Source organism: Mus pahari, chromosome 8 (assembly GCF_900095145.1).
Source record: "Mus pahari chromosome 8, PAHARI_EIJ_v1.1, whole genome shotgun sequence".
Lineage (NCBI taxonomy): Eukaryota > Metazoa > Chordata > Mammalia > Rodentia > Muridae > Mus > Mus pahari.
This window is the reverse complement of record NC_034597.1, coordinates 36,070,133-36,094,306: the sequence shown is the minus strand read 5'-3', so window position 1 is coordinate 36,094,306 and position 24,174 is coordinate 36,070,133. Positions and strand designations below refer to the sequence as shown.

The 24,174-nt window shown below is 40.7% G+C and overlaps 2 protein-coding genes across 4 annotated transcripts in view; both read left to right on the top strand.

The window, feature by feature from the left end:
* Txndc16 (thioredoxin domain containing 16) overlaps positions 1 to 24,174 on the top strand; it is an 81,142-nt gene that overhangs the window by 21,221 nt on the left and 35,747 nt on the right. For all 3 annotated transcript variants that reach the window (XM_029541808.1, XM_021203440.2, XM_021203438.2), the window contains 3 exons: positions 8,174 to 8,295; positions 18,607 to 18,697; positions 21,864 to 22,014. In XM_029541808.1, the coding sequence (XP_029397668.1) occupies positions 8,174 to 8,295; positions 18,607 to 18,697; positions 21,864 to 22,014 (364 nt within the window). The remainder of the gene's footprint in view (positions 1 to 8,173; positions 8,296 to 18,606; positions 18,698 to 21,863; positions 22,015 to 24,174) is intronic.
* Positions 16,133 to 16,670, top strand: LOC110325435 (ataxin-7-like protein 3B). The gene has a single exon (XM_021203441.2). It carries the CDS (start codon positions 16,257 to 16,259, stop codon positions 16,548 to 16,550), a length of 294 nt encoding a protein of 97 aa, XP_021059100.1. The 5' UTR covers positions 16,133 to 16,256; the 3' UTR covers positions 16,551 to 16,670.

Sequence of the window (24,174 nt, the reverse complement as noted above, 5' to 3'; positions counted from 1 at the left end):
GTTTTGTTCAATTCCTTCACCTGTTTGGTTGTGTTTTCATGTAATTCTTTAAGGGATTTTTGTGTTTTCTCTTTAAGGGCTTCTAGCCAGTTTCCTGTGTTCTCTTGTATTACTTAAAGGGAGTTATGTATGTCCTTAAAGTTCTCTATTATCATCTTGAGATGTGATTTTAAATCAGAGTTTTGCTTTTCTGATGTGTTGGAGTATCCAGGGCTTGTTGTGTTGGGAGAACTGGTTCTGATGATGCCAAGTAGCCTTGGTTTCTGTTTCTTATGTTCTTGCCTATCCTGTTGCTGTCTGGTTATCTCTGGTGTTAGCTGGTCTTGCTGTTTCTGTGGCTTGTCCCTCCTGTAAGCTTGTGTGTCAGTACTCCTGGGAGACCATTTCTTTCTGGGAGGAATTTGGGTATGAAGTGGTGTGGTGTAGAGTCTGCTCCGTAGTACAGACAGAAACCAAAATGATCCTGTCCCCAGCTGTTCCTTGATTCCTGTGTCCTGATGGCTCTAGGAGGGTCCCTCTTGGGCCAAGAATTTGAACAGAAATGGTGATCTTACCTGTGCTCGCAGGTGTGTTGGCTATCCTGGCAGACCAGCTCTCTCCTGGCGGTATTTGTGTATGGAGGGCTGTGGCACAGGATCAGCTCTGGGAACAGATGGAAACCAGAAGGCTCCTGTCCCAGACCACTCCTCAGTTCCTATGTCCTGAGGGTGCTGGGTGGGTCCCTCTGAACAGAAGTGGTGGTCTTACCTGAGCTCACAGGATTGTCTACACTCCTGGGAGACTAGCTCGCTCCTGTCGCTATTTGGGTATGGAGCCTTGAGACAGAGGATCAGCTCTGACCCAGACTGAAATCAGAAGGTTGGTGTTTTTGTTTTAAAATGACATTTCTTCTTTTGAAGAGCACTTTTAGTTTCCTACCAAAAAGATGAGGAAAGCACAAAGCTGTCATTCATCCCCTGCTCCCAAACATGCATAAATTCTGCCTTTCCCACCAGTGTTGCGTCATCTGTTATAGTGAATCAGTGTATAATAATGTATCTCTTTTCTTCAGTGGTTTTGGGCATCTGACCTAGGGCCTTGTATAGGAAAATTCTGAGGTGTACTCTAGCCCTCCTGAAATCATAGTTACCAAAAGTCCACAGTTACAAAAAGATTCATTCTCCATATTGTGTATTCTGTGGGTCTGAACAAATGTATAAAGAATTGAATCAGTCATTATAGTATCACACAGAGCTCTTTCTTTGACCTAAAACATCTGCCCCACCCACGAGATCACTAATCTTTTTGTGTCTTCATAGTTTTGCTCTCTGACCATAAAGGAATTTTTATTTTAAAAACAGCTAGAAATGACTTAGGTTGTACCCACTAATAAAGTAGGATGGTCTTATTAATGCTAACAATAAGCTACTGCTAGATTGAGCAGCAAATATTCTGACTCTGTGCATTAGTATTACATAAAGCTATGAACACACACAAATGGTCTTTATAATCCTATTATCCATAGCTGAGCAATTTTCCTCCACTGGTTTATATTCCATTCTTTGTTTAAAGATGTTTTTATTTACTGTTTGATATATCATGTATAAAATATGTGTAATCACATCATCCTAGCACTTTATTAGTGTTTAATATATTTATAAGATATATGTGTATATACCATATATATCATATATCATATACATATATATAGTCATATTGTTCTTCTAACCTAGCATTTTGTTAGAATATAAGCAACCCAAAATTCATTGACCTTTTTTCCACTTACAAAAATATCTTTAATAGATTTTTTTAAAATATAATTTGTTCTGATCACAGTTTCTCCTCCCTCATCTTCTTCCGTGTCTTCTCCAACTCTTCACCCACCCAATTCCATACCTTTTTCTCTCTATATAAAACAAACAGGCAAATAAAAACCACATAAGAATAGATAAAAACAAACAGAAAAAAAGATTAAAAAAAAAAGCTTGAGAAGCACATACATATATGTGTATACACACACACACACACACACACACACACACACACAAACAAACAGAGATGAATACAGAGAACTCCCATAACAACACAAAATCCGTAACCATAATATACAAGCAAAAGACCAGAGCAGTGGTTTGAATAAGAAGGCCCCCATAGGTTCATATATTTGAATGCTTAGTCACCAGGAAATTGTAGTATTAGAAAGGATTAGAAGGATTATGAGGTGTACAGTTGTTGAAGGTGTACAGTTGTTGAGGGTGGGCAGTAATGTTTCAAAAGATCAGTGTATAGCTCTCAGCTCTAGTCTGGTATCTGCCTGCATGCTGCCATGCTCCCCACTGTGATGGTAACAGGCTAAGACTCTGAGACTAAGCAAGCCCCAGTCAGATGTTTTACTCTGTCAGAGTTGCTTTGGTCATGGTGTCTCTTTACAGCAATAGAACAGTGACTAAGACAACTAGTGAGGTTAAAAACAAGTGCCCAGACAAAGCTATGTGATACAAAACAACGCCCCAAATACCTTTGAGTTCATTTTGAGTTGGCCATCCAGTACTAGGCATGGGGCCTGCTGGTAAGTGTGGTTTGTGTGCCCAATGAGAGAGTCTATTAGAGAAAAACTAATATTTCTTTTGCAAGCAGCTGTCATTTGGAGATAGCTTCTTGGTCAGGGATGATAGCTTGTGTCTCTTCCCCTCTCAGTAGTGAGACCCCGTTCGACTTGGACCTGTGCAGACCTTGTGCACTCTGCCACCATCTCCGTGAGTTTGTACTTGTGTCAGTTGTGTTCTGTTTAGAGTATCTTGTTTTCTGTGGTGTCCCCCATCCCCATTGGCTCTTACAATCTTCCCACCTCCTCAGAGTTTCCTCAGCTCTAGGGGGCGGGGTTGGGGGATTTGATGGAGACATCCCATTAAGGACTGGCTGTTCCAAGTCTCAGTCTCTGAGCACCCTCCAGTTGTGGGTCCCTATATTTGTGCCCATCTACTGTAGGTGGGAGCTTCTGTGGTGAGCAAAATACTAATCAATGGATATAGCAATAAGTTGTTTTTCAAATTTTGGGAAAATTTATCATTTTTTAAATTAAATTTATTTATTAAAGTAATTTTATTAATTAATAGAAATTAACATTTTATTAATACAATTTATTAATTTAGCAAAAATCTTGATCATGTATTGACAGAAGAGTCATTTTATTGCTGTTCTTATAGTAGAAGAATAATATTTGGTTTTCCTCTTGGTTCATGGCCTATCTAGTCTTGAGTTCTTGGCCACATGACCAGAGTCAGACATGGGTTCCATGTTTTAGAGTGGGCTTAACTCAGTCACATGGAGGCTGGTCATTCCCATCCTTTTGTTAGGACTCCGTCAGTCCGTGGGCCCTGTCAGTAGGTCACTGTTGTAGACAGAAGGGCTTACAGCCGGCCTGGAGCTACCTTTCTACTCCGTAGTGTGCAAAGATGATCAATGCACATCCTAGCTTATGTTAATTTCAGCCAACTTGTCACTTGTTTTTGGTCAAGATGTTCTACTTAGCCTTATAACTAAGGACAAGAAATATCTGTAGGTACTGCTTAGATTGTTTTCAAAACATTTGTTCATGAGCTGAAAGGTTGCATTTGATGTTTGTATGTATTTGCTTCAAAAGTGTGTAAGTGGTGGTTTTTCTCTTTTCTCAAAGCATTTGTACTTGTTTGTTACAGAGAATGTTTTGGTTGAGAATGCACCACAGTTTTTCTTCCACTCTGTTCCTCTGTCAGTAGACTATCCAGATTTTTGATAAGTTACTCTTTTCCCCAAATATAAAAAAAAATACAATTGGTTTGTTTTTCAGTACATCTTTAATTTGTAAAGAAATAAAATAAGATGTAACCTGTAAAAAAAAATACAACTGGGAAAGAATGAAATTATAAAATCTGAGAATAAGTATAAATGTTCGATAATGTTCACATTAGTCATTTATAAATTAGACACTTTTGGACCACTATGGCCAACTATGTTGGCTTTTAAAGTAGTATTTAAAATGTCATCGAAACAGTACTTAAAAATATACAAAGTTGATGAGGGAGTTTTTATTGGACATTTAGAATAAAAGGTTGCTTGTCTTTGATGTGAGTTTGTCACAGAGCTGTTAATTGGTATTAATGTTAGATCTTCAAACTGTGACCTGGGATCATAATAATGTACTTGAAATCTCTCAGGTGCTTAATACATAGTACATTGGAGTACATTGGGTGTGAATGCCCAAAGTGTACGCTTTAATTGCTGAATATGGAAGGAGCAGAAATCTTCCTCTGAGGGCCCGTAGTTGTTTTCTAAGGAGTAAGCTGGTGGGAGCCTGCAGGCACTAGAGAGTAAATGGGACTTGTATGTATTTTCAGTTTGTGTTTCATAGGTGGCTTCTTGTATTCAACCTATCACTTTATGTGTGAATCTGGTAGTCACAGCCTCATGGTTTAGATAATACTAATTTCTTGGGAATGTGCTATGCTGTCTTTACATCCTGCATGTGGGAAACTGAAGAAGAAAGATTTAGTTTAAGCTATCCTGGGTTACATAGGAAAGGCCAACCTGTCTTGGGCTACCTATTAAATCATATCTCAAAAAGCAAAGCAAAGCATGAGCAAAAAAAAAAAAAAAAAAAACCCACACGTAAGAGTACTCATCCCTTTCCTACTCCCCGCTCCCTGCTGCGGGAGATTTTGAGTGATAAATTGGTATGTACTGTTTTACTGATTTTTTTTTTAAGAATTTGAATTCTGACAGAACTATAATTTTTGAAAAAGAATGAATGATTGGCTCTGGAACAAAAGGGAAGAACAGGCTCTTGGTCCCTCTGTTTTACTGACAGCTGCTCAATTCCTTGTCGTCCGTCTTACCTGTGTGGGTCGGTTCTGATAGAGTCTTGGGAAGAGCATCACCAAAGGAAGTTAAGTCCTTCCCAGGGCAGAAAGCACCCCCAGTCTGAGTGTCCCAGCCTGTCTCACCCAATCACTCCACCAGAGGGAGGAAATTCCAAGAGACTTTCTCCTTAACCCTTTCCCACAGCAGTTTTCTCTTTGGAATCAAAGTGAAGGAGTACAGACAGGCATGTGGGATGCATCCTTGAGCTCCATAGGCACGCACATAATCTGGAAACTGGCCTATTAAGGAATATAATAAAGCCAGGAAGCCACTGGGAAAAATCACAGAGATCATTAGATCATGAATGTCATTAGTTTTGGTCATTATTATCTCATGGTAATGACTGCTTAATGAGCTTTGGGACTTGAGGCAGTGTAACCTGTAAACCCCATAGCCTTGCCTTTAAAGCAGGGTTAATGGTAGTTCCCATCTCAGATGTTTGCCATGAAAATTAAACAAGACAGAGTGAGTGCATTGCATGGGGTCCTTAGTTCAAACCCTGAGCTGACTGAAACAGAAGGATTTGGAGTGGATAAAGGAAATCTCAGTTTCATTAGAACGGCAGGAGAACTGGACTGAACAGCCCAGAGTTATAGTTAGAATCATGGCACAGCTTATGTGGGGAGGACTCTTGCATTGCTGCTGCACACTGGATGCAAGTTTGCACTTTGTGCGTTGAGGTGCTCAGTAACAGTGTTTCATGACTGCCTCTGAAGCATTACTTCCACACCTTTCCTGTTGTTTGTATCACTTGCTCCTAATCCAGACTGTCAAGCAAGTGTTTCCAGGTTAAATGGCCAAGCCTTGTAGCTGGGAGCCTAGAAAAGGAAGATTGTGATATTATCACCATTTTGGTAGAAACTTTGACTGGGTTCACCATAACAAAATTCTAAGCTAAGGATTTACATGAGATTCCTGGAAGTGTACTGGATAACACTTAGTTGACTTTGAAGTGGGATGTTAGCCTAAAGGTGTAGATCTGGGTTGCTCCCGCCCCATCATTAGCTAGCATCCTTTCCCCATTTGGCTTCCCATTTGTAAGAGTGGTCAGTGATGGCTGGGTGCAGTGGTAAATGCTTGTAATGTAAGCATTTGAGACTGAGGCAAGAGGATCTCTTCAGGTTTGAGGCCAGCTTGGGCTAACTAGCAAGATCCTTCTTCCCAAGTCCCCCAAATAGTGGGTTACAACATCAGAAAGTCTATCCATTACTGTCAGGAGTCCTGGATTTGAATCTCAGCTGTAGCAGCAACTAGCAAAATGATCTGGAGCCACACAACTTCCTATGTAGAGCTACAGTGTTTCAGTAATATTGTTGAGGATGTATGTAAAGCACGCAAAATGCCTAGCACAGTGAATACTGCTTAGAAAACACTCTTAAAAACAAAACAAGAGGCTACCCTGGGGACTAGATAGATCAAGTTCTTATATTTCATAAATCTTTAATAAATAGTTAAATATTTAAGCTAACATAATTTGGGATAGCACTTTCAGAGTGACTACCAAGTCAAAATATTCTTGTGACATAAGGCATTACTTGACCTTTTCAGCAGCAGTTTCTCATGAACAAGTTCCCAGGGGCCATATGACACGCAGCACCACAACACATTGGATGTAGAAGCAGATTTGGTTTCATGTTAAAGAGACTTGCAAAAATGTAAATCAGTGCCACTGTTTTTTTGAAAAGTTTTTTTTTTTTTTTGATAAAAATGTATGCTAATATGCAGTGGTGTTCTCATTTTCTAAAAATAAGGATTTTTAAGTTTCCCTTTTCCATTTTTGGCAACTATTGAATGGATAACATATGTAAACAAATTGGATATAAGTTACTTATAAGTAACTGTTAAGCTTATAAAAGAGTCTCAATCCCAGAAGGTTGGAGAATAGCTATTTAAGGGAAAAAGTGTTTTTCTGTGAGAGAAAGCTGTATTTAAATATGTAATTGTGAGTATTTGAATGAACCTTCACTTACTTAAGTATGTGGGCCTGGGAAAACATCCCCAAATCTTTAATTAGCTTAATAAAAATATGTCATGTACATGGAGATGAAATGAAAACTCTTGTTCATGGGAACAACTTATGTAGAAATACACAACAGAATACAAGGATCATTTGTTTGATAAAATTGTACTTGTTAGTAAGTTGGACATAGTAGTTAATGCATGAATCCATATTTGAGAGGCAGGGAGAGGTAGAGGGGTTGCTGCAAACTCAAGGCACACTGGGGCTTTATAGTAAAGTAGGTCTGGACAAACCTAAACAACAGACTAAGACCTTGTCTTCATAAGACAAAGAAGAAATATTTTCAGCTAGTTATGGTGAAGTAAAGAGGTCACCGTTGTAGACAGGACAGCATCTGCCTTGTGTTTTGTCCCTGTACCTTAGTTCAGTAACTGTATTTATGAGTAAACTCTGCAGTATTGGTTTCTTGCTCTTTTTCTTCCGAGGCTGTGTGGCCGAGGCTGACCTTGAACTCATGGTTCTCTTGCCACCACTGGGGTTACGGATGAGTGTGTCATGCCTGGCTCTCTCCCACCATTTTAATTTCCATTTCTCAGAGTGAAGCACCCCCTAGTGATTTCATTATTTCAATCAGTGTTTGATTACCTTCTATGTACTGTACTCTATTTTATACTTATTGCAGGTACACTGTAAAATATCAGGGTGCTTGTCTTAAGGAGGCAGTGTTAATGGGAGTGAGGAATTAAGGAAGTGGAATAGAGTATAGACATAGATAATTTCAGATTAAAGTATGTGTCATGAAGGAATCACATAATGAATTAAGAAGGAAAAGCTACAGGTTCATTGACACGGGAACAGGGAACACTTCTTTGCAATGATGGTAAAGGATCAGGTGTATCAGATGGAGCAGAGGCAGAGCTCCCAACAGAGGCTTTGAGTTGTGCCTGCATTGTGTCAGACTGAGCACAGGGCGACACTGTGCAGTTAGCAAGGTAGATAATGTTTAGGTCATGAAAGGTGTAGGGACTCTTGGAAAGAAGCCCACAGCTGTGATGTGCAGATGGCTAACCTACATCCAAGCCTGAGAGGCTGTAAGGGGTTAGAGTAGGATGTGAGTGAATGTGGTTTAACTCTGCAGAGGTGATTGTGATGAAGAATTTCTTATGAGTGTCCTGGTCAAGTTTTCAAGGATGGACAATAACCTAGAGATCAGTTTTACTTCAGTGTGTTACAACGATTGTGCTCTCATTACTCACAGTTTATTCAGAGAAATTACTCTTAAAAAAAAAAAAGTCCATAATAAACTTTTCACTGTTTTTTCTGTGTTTATTTTAGTGCTCTGCTTTTTAATGAAGTAAAATATATTACCACCCTGGAAGACCTTCACAGCATAGAAAACTCTCTGAAAGGAAAATCAAATATGATATTCTCATATGTAGAAGCCATCGGAACACCAGGTATCGCAAGCTTGCTTGGTCTTCGCTGTGTGTGTACTTGTGTGACTGCGTTGCAGTGCTTCAGATGGTATAAAGTTTCCCTGCTGTTGTACCTCCTGTAAATGAGCAGCACAGTGGAGTGGTGCTCTAGAACCCAGTGGTCCAGGTTAGCCCTCCCGGCTCACCGGTTGCTGAGAGTGTGACTTGGACAAGTTACTTAACCTCTCTTTTCCTGTCTCTGGGTGGGAAAACCTGTGGAGAGCTAAGGAAACCTTGGGCGAATGTGTAAAGAGCAGATGAAGTCCTGAGTGAGGACAGAGCCATGTCCAAAGTCCTGGTGTCTTAGACCCATAGGAGTGCTGACGCCTTCCTCCAGGAAAATGGCAAATCCTTTCTCTCACCCAGGAATGAATATATACCACACCGAGCAGTGTATGCAAAAGCTAGCCTGCTGCTTCCTTCTTTTCTCTCAGAGGACTGTAACCTGAGACTGACCCCCAGCAATACCATCTCCACCCCTTACTGTTTTGGTAGTAGGTGTACTCCATCAGAGTGAACACATCCTGTATATGTGTGTATGCGCGCACGCGTGTGTGTGCATGTGCGTGTGCGTGTGTGTGTGTGTGTGTGTGTGTTGGTGCGTGTGTGTGTGTATGTGTGTGTGTGTGTGTGTGTGTGTGTGTGTGTGTGTGTGTGTGTGTGTGTGTGTAGAGCTCAGAGGTTAATATCAGTGATCTTCAGGCATTCTCTATTTAATTTCTTTTGACAAAGTCTTTTGCTGAATCTGTAGCTTGCCAATTTGGCTAGTCTATCTAGCTTGCCCTGGAGGATCCCTGCCTACTAAGCACTGAGATGATGGTCCTGCCTGCCTTCTAACTGTGTTCTGAGGAATCCAAACTCAGGTTCTTATACTTGGCTCCAAGTGTTTTACTGGTCCATCTCCCTACCCAATTCTGTGTTTTTATGAATTAAACTACATGTTGAAATTTTAGTTTTCATAGATATAGAGCTTCAGCATATTAGAAAACATAATATCCGGGGCTGGAGAGAAGGCTCAGTGGTTAAAAACACCGGATGCTCCTCCAGAAGGCCTAGGTTCAGTTCCCACCACCTACATGGCAGCTTACAATTGTCTGTAGCTCCAGTTCCAGAGGCTCCAGCAGCCTCCCACAGACATACAGACTTACAGGCAAAACACTAATACACATGAAATAAAAATTAAAAAGCAAAATGAAATGTAATACCCTCATAAAATAGTACTTCAGGGTCGGCAGGATGCTTTATTGGGTAAAGGTGCCTGCCACTGAGTCTGGTGGCCCAAGTTCCAATCTTAGGAACCTCCCTTTCCCTCATGGAAGCAGAGAACCAACTCCCAGAAATTGTCCTCTGACTTCCATGTTAGTGCTTACTCCCCAAATAACATTTAAAATTTAAAACATGATACTAACAGCTTGCCCATTTAGTTTACTTTTTAGGGTCTCAAGTTTTGTTTTCCCCAGTTTTTAGTTGTAATTAGTGAAAAAACGTGAGTTATGGCAAGACAAGGATTAATTCTGTGATTTATATTTAAGTGCCTCAATCTGACCACAGTGTTTGAAATAGTTGGGGAGGAGTAAGGGGGAAAGTATGGGGAAATAGGAAATGACTATAGTATGTGGGCACTGGGTGCTGGGCTGACCTAGACAGGGTGGTGCTGGTGGAGGTCGAGCAAGTATGAGTGAAGGCTTGTGTTCTGGAGGTGGGGTGTCATAGCTGCTTTCTTGAGATAGCTGAGACAGGTGGCTTGAGACAGTCGAGGAGATTGGAAAGGTCAAACTGCTAAGAGCTAAGATCAGATAGGGCCGGGAACGTTTGCAGTGGGAGGTCTGGAGTGCCTTTTTGACAACATACTTGGCAAATACAACAGGGTATCTGGGTACAGTTAGCTAGCACTTTCATGTTGTGGATGCAGACTAGGGACATGGATTTGCAATGTCCAGGAGCACTTGGGCCTTTGCACTCAGTGGTGAGGAAGAACCAGTAAGAGTAACAGGGGTGATCTGTGCGCAGGCGTACCTAAAAGCAAAGAGAAGATACAAGCTTTTCTCTCTGAACAAAGGTGTGGTGAGTAGTTTCCCTCCATTTACTCTTATATCAAGGTATATGATGCCATGTAAAACAAACAAGAAAACCTCCAGATTTAGTTGATCCCCATAATGCTGAAGAGGTGGTGTAGGCTTGGCATTTGCTTACCCTCATAGCTCCCCCAGTTGAGGTTCATCAACACTACCGTATCTGCAAATGCACTGACTGTTGTGCATGCACACCCAGCCTTTCCTCTGTGTCTCTGGTCCTGCTACCGTGAGTATTTCTGGGATACAGAATCACCTGACCTCAGTGTACCGGACCCAAGGAGGAACCTAACTTCTACCACTTCTTCCCTTCAGGTGACTCAGAAATGTGCCAGTGACTTAACCCTCACATCTTAGACTGTGCCTGTCCATGACCTGAAAGTGTCCCGTTGTATTGGCTCTCTTAATTCAGGGTGACTTCATGTCACTCAGATATAACTTGAGATTTGTAATATATTTTCTCAATACGTACCTATCCAAAGATTGGCTATATATTTTCGATAATACTAGGGTAAAGTTTTTAAACAAAACTATCCCTGACATATTTTTTCAGGCAGTTTAAACATAATATTAACAAATATTCTTGACTTGGATGTCAAGAATGTTTGTTCTAAAGGCGTTTGGGAAAACACATCATCAGAGGCTAACATCCAGACTGTTGGTCTGCTTTTCATCTGATTATGGCGGTTGACATCACATTGGTACTTTTGATTGTTCCTTAGTAGAAACCACTTTCACTAACCTTAGAGTAGAGATGTTTTGCCAAAGACTTACCTTCTACTCTGCCTTAGAGGAGGTTAGACTGTAGCTTTCCTTTCACATAATCTCCAGTATCCCTCAGCGATGCCAATCTGGGATGTACGTAGCTGAGTCTAGGGTAGTGGGTTTCAACTTTCCCAAGGCTGCAGCCTACAAAGACAGTCCCTCATTTGTGGTGACCCTCGAACATAAAATTATTTTCATTGCTACTTCATAACTGTAATTTTGCTACTGTTANGAATTGTAATATAAATATCAGTGTTTTCCAATGGTCTTAGGTGAGCCCTATGAGAAGGTTGTTGGACCCCCAAAGGGCCTTGACTCACAGGTTGAGAACCACTGGTCTAGGGTAAGGAGGTGGGAAAACCACCTGTTTTTCCACACACTACTTGATCAGCTAGTGGGTGATGCTAGCTTAGGGGTCACACAGAATGGGAAAGTCTTACTTTTTGGATCTAGGTGTTCTCTGTAGGGTTGTAGCCTACTGACTGACTTGTATAAACTGCCTCTACCCTATTTCTGAGTTCACCTGTAAAAGGGGACTGAATCTTGTATCTTGAAGAGTTACCTTCTCCCATGTCCACTGCAACATTATTGACAATAGGCAATTTACAGGAACAACATCTGTCTGCCCTGAGATCATAAATGAGCTGTTAGGAAAGGGCCAGATCGGGAATGAAGTGTACTTTTAGCATCCCTTATCCCACTTCTCTTCTGAAACTTCCCGTTGGGCAACTTTTTACACACTGCTTTAACCAGTACCACAAATTCTTGTGAGGGAAGTAAGTTTTTTTCTTATTGAGACAGTCTGCTACACAATTCTGGCTGGCCTCAAGCTCAGAGAGTTCTGCTTGCCTTTACCTCACAAGGGCAGAGCTGGAATTAAAGCTGTATACCATGTTCTTCCAGCCATGTTCTTGGTCCAAAAATGATGGCTGTTACCCTGGTGGAGACTGTAAATAGAATGGGCCATCCTCATATCTAGCTGAAAGGAGGCTTCTGTTCACAGAATGAAAGACCTCTGAACTCTGTCTCCATTTCAGGTTTCTGGAAGGAAGCAGAAACAGCAGGTGTGGAGGGAAGCACATAAGTCTTTATTTCTTTATTTTTTAAATAAGCGCCAGGTGATTTTTACCAGACACATTTGAGAAAATCAAAGTATACTGTTCCCCAAGATCCTCTTCAGGGCACTCAGAACGTTTGCATTAGCCACAAACCCCACCTATGGAAAAGGTGGTTTCAGGTCTAGGTTCAGAACAAAGCATGTCTTCCCGGCTCAGTGGGTACCCTAGATATTAATGTTCTGATGTCTGAAGTAAAGGGGTGAGCTATGAAAGAAGCAAAATGTTTCTGTCTGCTAGGCATGCATGTCTCATCCTTCTGTTCAAATAAGAGCCCTGTCTTAGTTACATAGGTGGGCAGGGGCCCACCATACCAAAAATGATTTTCTCCTATGAGCCATTCCATCTACAGAGACATTTTCATGTTTCTGAATTCTTTAGGGCAGCAGAAACCAGCAAAGTCCAGACTTTCAAGTTGTAGCCAGTACTGTCCTCTAAAGGGACCATTTCTGCTTATGCCCTGAAGATGGGGGTTAGGGCTGGGAGTGAGAGTTAGTGGAAGAAGGATTGCCTAGCCTAGCATATATGAGGTCCTGGGCTCAGTCCTCACTGCTGGGATAAGTAGTGGGGCATAGGAGGGACATTGCTGAAGATGAGATTTTAAGGAACACAGGAACAGTTGTGTTAAATATAGTGAGTTAAGAACAGCTAGTTAGCACAATGATGGTTCCTGATGACCTTACCAGGTACAGTTTCTGTGGATTAGCAGGAACAGTGTCACAGTTGTGAGAGAGCAGTAGAGCAGTGGAGATGTACCTAGAGGTCATGTGAGAAGTTGTGCTGTAACCTGGGTGTTGTCTGGAAGAATATGTGAGGCACAGAAGAATCTTCAAAGAAACTTGTTTGTGTATTGACAAGAAAGTGCTGGTTGAGGAGAGGGAATACATCATTCAGGGGAATGGCTGCAGCTAGAGCTCAGCATGGGCAACAGGGGGATGAATCTAGTTAGCGAAAGGAGGAGATATGGTTGTATTGAAAGTACAGAATGTTCTTCTGTGGTCATAGGAAGAATGGGGCAGTATGGCGTCAGTTTAGGTAAATTCTTAGACAGATGTGCTTTGCAGAGGTTATGGCATGTCTGTGGAGGCCAGAGGTTGATGTGTGTCTCTTTGGTTGTTCTCTTTCTTGTAGTTTGAGGCAGAGCCTCTGGTTGAATCTGGAGTGCACTGATTGAGCTAGCTAGTCAGCAAGCCCTGTGGATCCTCCCTTTCCCACCTCCCCAGTGCTGAGATGAACGGGGCTCACTGCAACTCGTGGGTTCTATGGGATCAAATTTAGATCTTCACGCTTGCACACCAGGCACTTTATCAACTGAACCGTCTCTTCCACATCCCCAAAATTGGGTCTGTCTTAATTAGTGAAGTAGAAATGAAATCTCAGTTTGAGAGGGGAAAAGAGAGATGAAACAGTCATTTAGGAGGTCTAGAAATAAGGAATGGTTTCTACATAGCATGGTTGCTCACCCTTGTACTCCTAGAGCTGGGCTGCCATTTGAGGAAAGACTAGGACACATTGCAAAACTATGACTCAAAAATTCAAAATAGACAGTAATGTTTAAAACAATAATTGCTAGGCAGAAATAATATTTAATATCAGTACTTGAAAGTAAGACTATTAGCTAACAGGTTTTATTTTTTTCTCTTGCTGAGTTTATTTTCACTGGTGAGTAGGAAGAATATTGGACTTAACATGAACAATGGCATTAGGTCATTAGGAATGGTAATAATTGTAAACATTGATCATGTAATGCAAACTTGATTAGAACAGAAGCAACGATCAGAGTGTAGTGAGGAGCTGCAGAGAGGTGTAGTTCCAGGGTGTGGGCTGTGCCCAGGGCAGCGAGTAGTGAAGTGGTACAGAAAGCCAAGAGCTGAGAGTTGAGGATTTTGAATAGTAACCCCTCCCCCCCCCCCAGGATTAAGACTATAGTGTTGGTAAACATGACAGAAGTGGATGAGGAGGCTGGCCCTGGCTGCATTGGCAGGTGTAACGGGCAGTGTGTGCAGCAATCTGAAATGAAATTCAGGGGCTGAGGGATTAAGGGAGTAAGGGGTTGAAGTCATTACAGAACTACGGCCAGGATGTGAGGAGTAGAAACTGTTCTGAGGGGTGTGTGTGTGTGTGTGTGTGTGCGTGTGTGTGTGTGTAGGTAAAGTACTATGGTGGTTAATGTGACTGTGTTCAGTGTGACTGGATGTAGAGTTCCCTGGAAGACACACCTTTGGGCTCATCTGTGAAAGTCTTTACAGAGAGAGTTTGCAGACACAGTGTGACCAGCTGCTTATACTGTTGTGCCTGCTGTTCCTTCCCACCATGACTGTGTCCCCTTTAATCAGGAGCCAGAACAATCTCTTCTTTCTTATGCTGCTTGATGTCAGGTGTTCAGTCCCAGCAAGGAACAGCAGCTAGCACAAGGACCAAAAATGGAAAGAGCATTGAACTTCTTAGAGAGATGGCTGGCGTCTAGTCTCTAACAGTCAGTTGTATTCTATGTTGATTGTAAAAGAATTAAGATACTTTGTGAAGTACAGGGTGATGAAAACTGTGTATTTCATATTATCTTCTCATGATGGTGCTAGAGAAGGGAGAGAGGTAGTAAAAATAAAGAAGAAGGCAGGGTTAACAGCCAAAGGGCCCGGCACAAGACAAAGAATAAAGGTCCACAGAATGGCTGTTGTGTACCAGATGTCAAAAGACAATGATAGAATAGACTGACATGCTCTAACAAGCACCTCCAGGATGATAGAGTAGATGAAGGACCTGATCCACTTGAAGACTTGACAAGGAAGACCAATTGTGGAAGAGGTTTTTTTGTTTTAAGAAGTCTTAAAAATTTTAAAGTAATAGTTATTAACAATTGTAGTAAAAACAGGTGTGTCCATAAAGACAAGAAATGATCCATCATTCTGCTTTCCATGGCTCGTCTGTATCTAATACTCCCAAGTCATTGTGTCAACACTGAATGAGATGTAATAAAAATTAGAACTGGACCAGAAAGGCTAGGGGAGTGTAAAGAATGCACATTTCTAGAGCCAGGATTTCAGATAGAGATGTAGTTTATTGTCTTCCACACTAGGGCATCAACAAATACAGCAGTGCTTTATCTGCCACCTACATTGCTCTATCTGCATGTGTGTGTTGAGAGCAAATGTCAGGAAGTAAGGGAGTAAGAATGATGTTTGCTGGCTTCCAGATAAACACCAAAAGAAATAATGAATTAGAAGTATTCTGTCTTGAGTAATGCAGATGGGATAGAAAGTAGGGGAAATGGTTTCCTTTCTTTCTTAATATGACTTGCTAAATTGTCTCTTAAAAATTGACTAAAAAATGTATGTATAAATATAGAATATAGAACATGAAATATGAATTCATACATGCTTCCCACTAATAAAAAAAAAACCAATCACACAGATTCATGTTACAAGGATATTCAAGGATAACTTGTTTTCTACTATCCCAGTTCCTTTATAAACTTGAATAAAATATACTTTAATTTTTTAAAAGTTTCTTTGCATTCATGTGTCTATGGCTGTGAAAGAGTACACCTTGTGTGAGCGGGTGCCTGTGGAGGCTAGAAGAGGGCATTACTTCCCTCAGAGCTAGAATTACAAGCTGCCCCATGGAGGTCCTTGGGTATAGACTCAGGTCCTCTGGAAGAACAGTAAGCTTTCTTAACTACTGAACCATCTTGCCTTAAAGGTAACAGGTAATAAAAGGGATAGGATAACCATTCAGAATAAAAGTTTTCATGGAGGCTGAGATGGTTTAGCAGTGAGTCAGGCTTGGGTGCAGCTCAGAATCCTGAATGTGGGTGTCATCAGAGCTGAGCGAGCGCGGAGCTCCGGAGCAGCCATTGCTGTCGCCGTGGATGCCGCCCGTTGCTGACCCAGAGGACAGGGCTGGAGAGGCCTTGCAGGCCTAGGCCAGCCACAGAGCCTGAGTGTGCCCTGAGTAAACCCAGTACCCTCTGCACAGTCGCTTACCAATTAAGATGGAGGATATCTCGTTGGGCAACCTGGATACTAAAAAGCTGGAGGATCTCGCCCAGGAGATCTGTGTAGACCTGATAGAAGATTCCTGCCTGGGATTCTGCTTTGAGGTGTACCGGGCAGTCAAATGTGGCTACTTCTACCAGGAGTTTGCAGACACTGGTGGCGTGAAGGATTTTGGCATTCAGCCAGGGAAAGGCAAAGGAGCATGTGGCCTCCGTCTCTGCCTGCTTCCTGGAGAACCTGAGGATGGGCCCCAATTGGAGCTGCAGCGTTCACCTCCGGAATTCCAGTAGTCACCACATGAGAGAGGGCAACAGTGACCAGGACAATAATACAGACTGGTTCTGTGGCTTGGAGGAATAAGCTAAGTTGGAGAGAAAATAAATAAAGGAAAAGCAAACAAAACTCCCACTTCCCCTTAGAGATCTTAGCATTAAAATGCCAAAACAAGACAAAAACTAACAAAAACTCAGAGAAGGAATTTAGGAATCCGGCTCTGTTTGAAAGGGTAACCAATGCCTGCTCTGAAATCCTGGACAGAAGGAGGTCCAGAGGCATCTTGCTGTATTTTGAGCTCTATAAATACAAGTGGATGTACAAGGCTCCTGAACTGCCCTCAGTACATAGGTGAACAGCTGTGTACCCAGCCTATAAAATTATTTTGTTTCTCAGATTTTGCATCTGCTTGATGGCATGGGTTTCCTGCGAAGTTTTAGATGCTGTTGATGGTCAGGCCATGATCAGCTTCAGTGGACTGCTCCTCTGATTTCTAAGCCTCCAGTTGGGCCTCTTTGATACAAATAGAAGTCAGGTATGAGACTTAAATACTAAAAATATCATTTCCTGTTTGAATTTGGTGGGAAGCCCTTGTGCCCTTGTCTACAAGAAGTTCAGAATCACCTGTTTTCCAATGGTCCAGCATTTTGTGGAGACAAGGCCTCGCCTTTTGACTCATCAAAAGACCTGTTTTTCCATCCCACTGAGTGGCAAAGTTTTGGCAAAGGACAAGGTAATTTACAGACAGCTGAAGATTTTGTTTTGCTGCTATGAGGATGAAGTATACCTCCATGACTGCATATCATGTCCACCTGGAAGACTCATGTCTTGAATTATATACTGTGGACATAAGTTTGGTGGGACGGTCTTTTCTTACTTTTTTGAGTTACTGGTGATGTAACAGCCCATGGGTCTGACTTGATCATTAGTGACAGGTCACTGTCTTTCAGTAGTACCACTGAGCTACAGAAGGACATCATGGTCAAGCAGGAAGCTGTTTGAAAATTGAGCCAGGAGGGAACTTTCTCCATCTGCCTTCAATAATGTGAATGAGTTTAATGCTAAGAGCCCTGAAACAGGCCTGGTATGATTGCAGAATCCCTTCTTCAGTTGGGCAGTCAGACCTCTGCTCTGGTGATTAAGACTGTCTCCACCTCTGCCCTCACAAGTGGTAGTTCATCACTTGGTCCTCAGGGCCTCCTTACCTCACGGGCTGTAGTTTTTTGGAGGCAGGGTTAGAAGTAAAGTGGAAGTAAGTGGCATATCAAAATGGTTCTGTTTTAGTTCCTAAATGGGCGTTTATGGAGGGTGGGAGTCCTGAGGTGAGCAGAAAAGAAAGGTGCTGCTTTATTTGAAGTGTTTTTCTTACCTCAGTCTGTGCCCCAGTAAAGGGTCTAGCCTCATGTGTGGCTTGGCCATGTCCCTGTCACTGCCCCACTGCCTATCTGGTGCAGCTCATGATTCCAGGTGCTGCTTGCCACTCTAGGTTTTCTCTTGACCAGTTTCAGCTCATCTTCCAGTGCTGCTCCTCTGAAGCCTACACAAGTTTCCTTTTTCTTTCTGTTGTCGTTTTCATTTTCTAACTTTAAATTTCTATGTTGGTTTTGTTTAGTTGACAGTGGTTAGGAATCCTCCCCTTCTTCTACCCTTCCTATAACAACAGAATTCTATCCTTCCTCTTCTGTTAATTGTATTGACCACTCAGTAATCCTATTATGTATGTGACTGTATGTATATGGGGGAAGGGGGCTCTTTACATTTTCAGTGGTTTGTGGTTTTCTTTTTTCTTCTATAAATTAGTTCCCAGCACCGCATGCCCAGGAACCACTACCTGGTATTATCTCATGCTGGGATCATTGGGGGAGGGTAGTATGAAATTCACCACTGTCCTTTGTTTTAGAGATTCTTATTTTTCAATAAGCAATCTGTCCTATCCAAATAGCTAAATACTCTTGTGTTCCCCCTGCCCATATGGCTGCTGGTGTAAATAAATTGCATTTTCCCATTGCTAAATGATAATAAAATTAAAAAAATAAAATTTGCATACTAACTATTTCCCTGTTTCCTCTTCAGAGCATAGAGCAGTCATGGAAGCTGCTTTTGTGTATGGGACCTCTTACCAGTTTGCCTTAACCACAGAAATTGCTCTTTTAGAAAATATTGGGTATGTATGAGAGACTCAGGTCAATGTTTTGATTTTCTGTTGTGGGTATGTTTCATGTTGCTTAATCATCATTTTCTTCACTGTCAGAGCTTGGGTTTCTCTAAAGGAATCTTACACAGTTCACAGTTATAAATAAATAGGGAGCTCTGAATGCCTTCAATACCTTGTTGTAAGCCACACCGTGGCATTCCATAGATACAATAGTAGTTTTGGGTGAACCAAGTCATTATGGACAAGCTGTGTGATAGTGTCTGATGGCTACAGGAGGGATCTTAGAAACAGACCTGTGTTGGTCACATGGGGTAAAGTAACAGATCCAGAATAAGCCTCTAGAGAGTCTTTTGAGGGTTCTAAAAGTCATTTTGTCATAATAGTTATAAGTGCATTTAAGTAGTTTTTGAACAGAATGTTCAAATTCTCTAATTCATAATTTATAGGTCTACCTAGAAGCCCACTTTTCAGTGCTTTTGGTGGGAGAGAGTCAATTTATGATAAATGTTTTTCCTTTAGTACTCAAGATCACAAGTAACCAATGAAATTTAACAATGAAATAGAGCTTCAAAATTCTTTCCAAGAAAATTCTAAAGCATGACTTTTGTGGCTGTGCCAGAGTTTCTCTTGTGACCTCCTGGCTGATATCTTGGGACATCATAGCTGTTATTATTCCACAAACAATTGTTTAAAGGACAGAGATCTTATGCTTCTGTAGGTTTTAGGCCAATTACAGGAAAAACAAAGACATGTCCTTACAGGGTTGCCTTGGGAACTGAAAAGTGTTGGTGCTAAAGTGAAGATCTGTGCTCCTGCTGTTCTGCAAGGATTCTCCATGCTGTTTTTAGCCCCTGTTACTGAACTTTCCTTGGTTTGTGTGACATATGCTTTTAAATTTCCAATAGCAATAGACCCTCTTTGGGTCTCTGAGCAGCAAACAAAGGATGCCTGATTAAAGTAGCTTCCCAGCTTTATTTGACTCCAGAGACTTGGATATGACGCATAACCCTCACCAGGGTACCCAGCGCTCAGCACTTCGCCATCAGCAGTGGTTGCAAGCAGTCCAGACTTAGCCCTTGGGAAGCTCTGTCCTTTCTTTAGTCTTAGCTATATATTGGTTGCTTTCTTTGAAATTCACACTTGTTTCTCCTTCCTGCAAAGATTTGGTGCCTCCCCTTCTGTGTAAACTCTGTGATCTTCCCTTTCTTTTCCTTCCTTACCACCTTGAGGCAGAATGAAGTATTTCTTTGTTCTTTGCAGCATCTTGTAGATTATAGTTTATAAACTTTGTTTTAATTGTTCCTCTTTTGGCTTAAGCACTTAAAGGATTTAAGTAGTCTCATTAGTACTTATTGTTTAACATAAAGCCTTTTTGTTTATCTTTGATGTTAAATTTAATTACAATTCTTCCTTTTCTGTCCTCCCTTTAAGCCTTCCCCTTGCTTTCAAATTTATGCCTGCTTTTTAAAAACTCTTATTACATGCATATATGTATTTGTGTATGCATATATATTACTAAAGATTTCCTGTTGAGTCCATATAATCATACGTGCATGTATGTTTTCAGGGCTGACCATTTGGCCTTGAGCAGCCTGTTGGTGTGCTCTTCCTGGGAGGGCTACCTCTCCCACTCCCAGTTTCCCTCAGTTGCCTGTCGCTCTTTGTGCAGGGTTGAGGCCTCAGGGGCTTTCTGCATCTAGCTTGGCACACTCATTGGTCATCCTTGTCCAGCACACACTTAGGCAATCGTGTTGGTGAGACTTTATGGGTGTAGCTTCTGATCTGTTAGGAAACACAATCTCACTGCAACCTTCCTAATCCTCTGGCCCTTACAGTTCTTTGCCTCCTCTTCCACAATGTTTGTTGAGCCTTAACTGTGAGAACTTAGGTAGGTTGGGACTGGACTCCACAACTTTGCATTTTGATTGGTTGTGGTTTTCTGTCATGGTCTCTGTCTGTTGCAAAGAGAAGTTTCCTTGACGAAGGATGCAGGTATAAGAACAAATGTTTGCAGCTTGTTGTTAGGGACTGTACTTGCTTAGGAAAGTAGTAGTTGTAGATTCTCCTCCAGTAACCACGATTTTACCAGTACTGAGTAGAAAACTAGGTTTCCAGAACCAAGCATGGTCTCCCTTTTGTTGAGTGGATCTTAGATCTAATTAGAGACGGCTGGTTATTGCCAAATATGTGTGCCACCATGAGGGTTATAGTGTTACACTGGTCGTTGATTGATATAACATAGACATCATAGCTGGGCAAGATGGTTGGTTGCCTCCTTCCTTTGAAGGCTTGGGTGGTACATACCTTCTGGTACATGAAATCTAGTCCTCAGAGAAGGGGGTATTCACGTCCATTCTGGCTCAGGGGTCTCTGGGTCCTGTAGCATAGAGCTTTAACAGCAGTCATTTTATAAGTATTTATGATTGTTTCCTAATCACTCACTCTATTAGAAATCACATTGTAACTAATAGAAATAGCCTGGTCTGTGTATCTTAATCCTGTAATTCTAGATTTAAAAAATTATTAACTTATTTGCTTATTTATAGAAATCAGTAACTATTTAGTTAAACATGTTGTTTTTAAAATAAAGTATTATAGTATTTTGCAAAATTTTATTAATACTACATTAAGATTTAAAAAATGATGTTTAAATTTTGGCAAAACTTATCTTCACTGTAAATTTAAGGTCTTGTATTAAAATAATGCCAAACTAAAATTACAAAGTGTATTTGCCCAGTTTTGTAATTTTTCAGATACAAATTCACAGACGGCTGGCCACAGCTCTCACATGGCTTCTGTCTTAAGGCATTGTTTAGCTAAAGTTTATTCAAAACAAATTTAGGTTAAATTAAACTTAGAAAATGTGTATTACAAAGCTTCATTTAGGATAGTTGTAGAAAGGCAACTGTATTTAAAGACTATCTCATCTGTGACTGTCTTATTGAAACCTATAACCTAATATAGATGTTGATGTATAAGAGTTTGATGAGTTTTGTTCAGATATTAAGATATTTTCCTTAAATATTTTGTCCCAAGTTGATTTTATTTTTAAAGTTAACTCTTAGGTTTTTATTAAATTCAGTGCATGAGAGACATGCAAAATATGTGTTTTTGCATTGTAAGAGAATCACACACAGAATCTTGTTAATTGCCTTGTCTTGGTTTACGCTCACAGCTCTGAGAGTATAGAACATGCACATCTCTACTTTTTTCATTGTAAACTGGTCTTGGACTTGACCGAGCATTGCAGAAGAACACTAATGGAACAACCATTGACCACACTAAATATTCATGTATTTGTGAAGACAATGAACGCACCTCTATTGGTATGTGTTTTCACTTTTGCAACAGAGATTCACAAGTGAGATTTATTAAGTTTTGATTCACAGGTAAGTATTTATATTAGTGACTATTTTAATCTCTTTCCTTGGACATGTTGCTTTCATTTCATAGCATTGGAGAATCATTTCTTGTTAAATGTAGAATATAAATTGTCTTTAAAATAGTGTTTTATGTTTTGATTTATTGCCTCAGAATACCTAAATATAACACACGAGTGATAATACTGTGTCATAGTTATAAGGAGTGCAGATCCTTGTGAGTGCTCAGAGTTTGTGAATGCTTTCACCATTGTTCTAAAACTTGGTAGCTACTAGAACTATAATGTGGTTAGCATTAGCCTTACAGAGTCCTAGAGACACATTCGATGATGGTGGTCAACACTTTCTCTGAAATGTTTGAGGCTTGTCTTGAGTTTGTGAATACCCTTCAGTAGATTTTCTCACATGATACATCTTTAAAACACAATTCATGTGTTTTACAAATAACAGCACCACAAAGTGTAAATTAAAAGAAGTACAAGTTGCCCCGTCTAGTCACCCAGAAAGTGCAGACCAGATGATCATTATCCCTGTACCTTATGCAGATGGAGTGGGGATGACTCAGTTGGCAAACTGTAGAATGTCATCTTGTAGTGAGTAGCATTGCATTTAAATGTGTTTGAACATAACAGAAGAAGAAGCTGATAAGCATAATAGGGGTTATTTTTCTTAGGAACATCTATCAAGTGCCCTTTAGGAAATATCTCAAGTGTGAAGTTATGAGAGCACTAAGAAATCACAGAGTATGCGTCATTTTAGGTAGAAGGGGATGTTCGCTTTTGCCTTGAAAGATGGGGAAATTAACTTCAGGTGTTCATTTTCAACTCTGTTCCCCTTGCCTTTCTAATTTTTGTTAGTATTATACAGCTAAAATCTGTACATTTTTGTTTTACTCTGCAGTCACAATGTCAACATTTTAAAAAGCTTGGCTTTACATTTAATGTATGCAGAGTTAGCCTGTTATAATTTCCATGACTTCATCCTTTTGTTCATGATTTTAAATAATTTTTTCTTCAGCTGAATCTTGGTGGCAAAGAAGTTTTTGGGTTGTTTTCTTGTTGTTGAGACAGGCTCTCAGTATGTAGCCCAGGTTGGACTTGAGCTTGCTGTCTAGCCCAGGTTGGACTTGAGCTTGCTGTCTAGCCCAAGCTGGCATCCAACTCAGTATCCTCCTATCTCATGCTTCACATGCACAGTTTAAGAAACAAACAAACAAACAAAACTTAGCTATTAGGTCTTTTTCTTTGTCAGGGGAGGGCAAATATATCTTGTATCCATTGAAGAATACCCTTTGGATTTGTTTTGATGTCCCATTGACGAGCAGGAGAGGAGACAATTCTTCACCATCCGCCTCTGAGTTCTTCACCATATCTATCCAGCCTGTTTTCCTGTCTTCAATTGGGTACTAAGAATTCTCTGAATTTTGGGCCAGCAAGATAGCTCATCTTGCAAAGGTACCAGCCACCAGGTCTGATGACTTAGTTCCTATCCTGGGACCATATACACCTACACACACACACATGTGCACGCGCATACACACACAGACAGTAAAAGTGCAAACAAGCAAAAACTTTTTTTTTTCTTTTTGTCTACCTACCAGTAGGGGGCAGAATGATAACTTATACTAAATAGAAAATGTTTTTCATTTTGCTATGTATATCTTGAAGCTGTATCCTTTTCCTAGTTTCTACTTACAAATTTATTTTTATTGTTTTTAAAAACAATTTTTAAGTAATACTTGGGAAGGAGATTCTCTGATTTTATTTCATTTTATGACAGTAGGAATTATGTGCTACTGATCTTAAAATGAAAAAAAAAAACAAAAAACTTAAACTTTGACGATTGCATAGGAGGTTGGGAAGCGGTTAAGTATAGCTGCACCTGAAAGCTGGGCATGCATAAAGTCCAGGATTGCTGTTCTGGTCTCTTATGAATGTGCTCTTGAAACTTTACAGTTGAGTGGTGCTTTCTGGAGCTGTGGAGCACAGGACTCTGCTCTACAAAAGCAATATTAAATTGCTGAATTCTGAAGTGGTGTTTCTTTCAAAATTCTCACAGAATGGTGCATGGGTATCTCACTTTTAATTTAATTCTTTTTATCCCCCC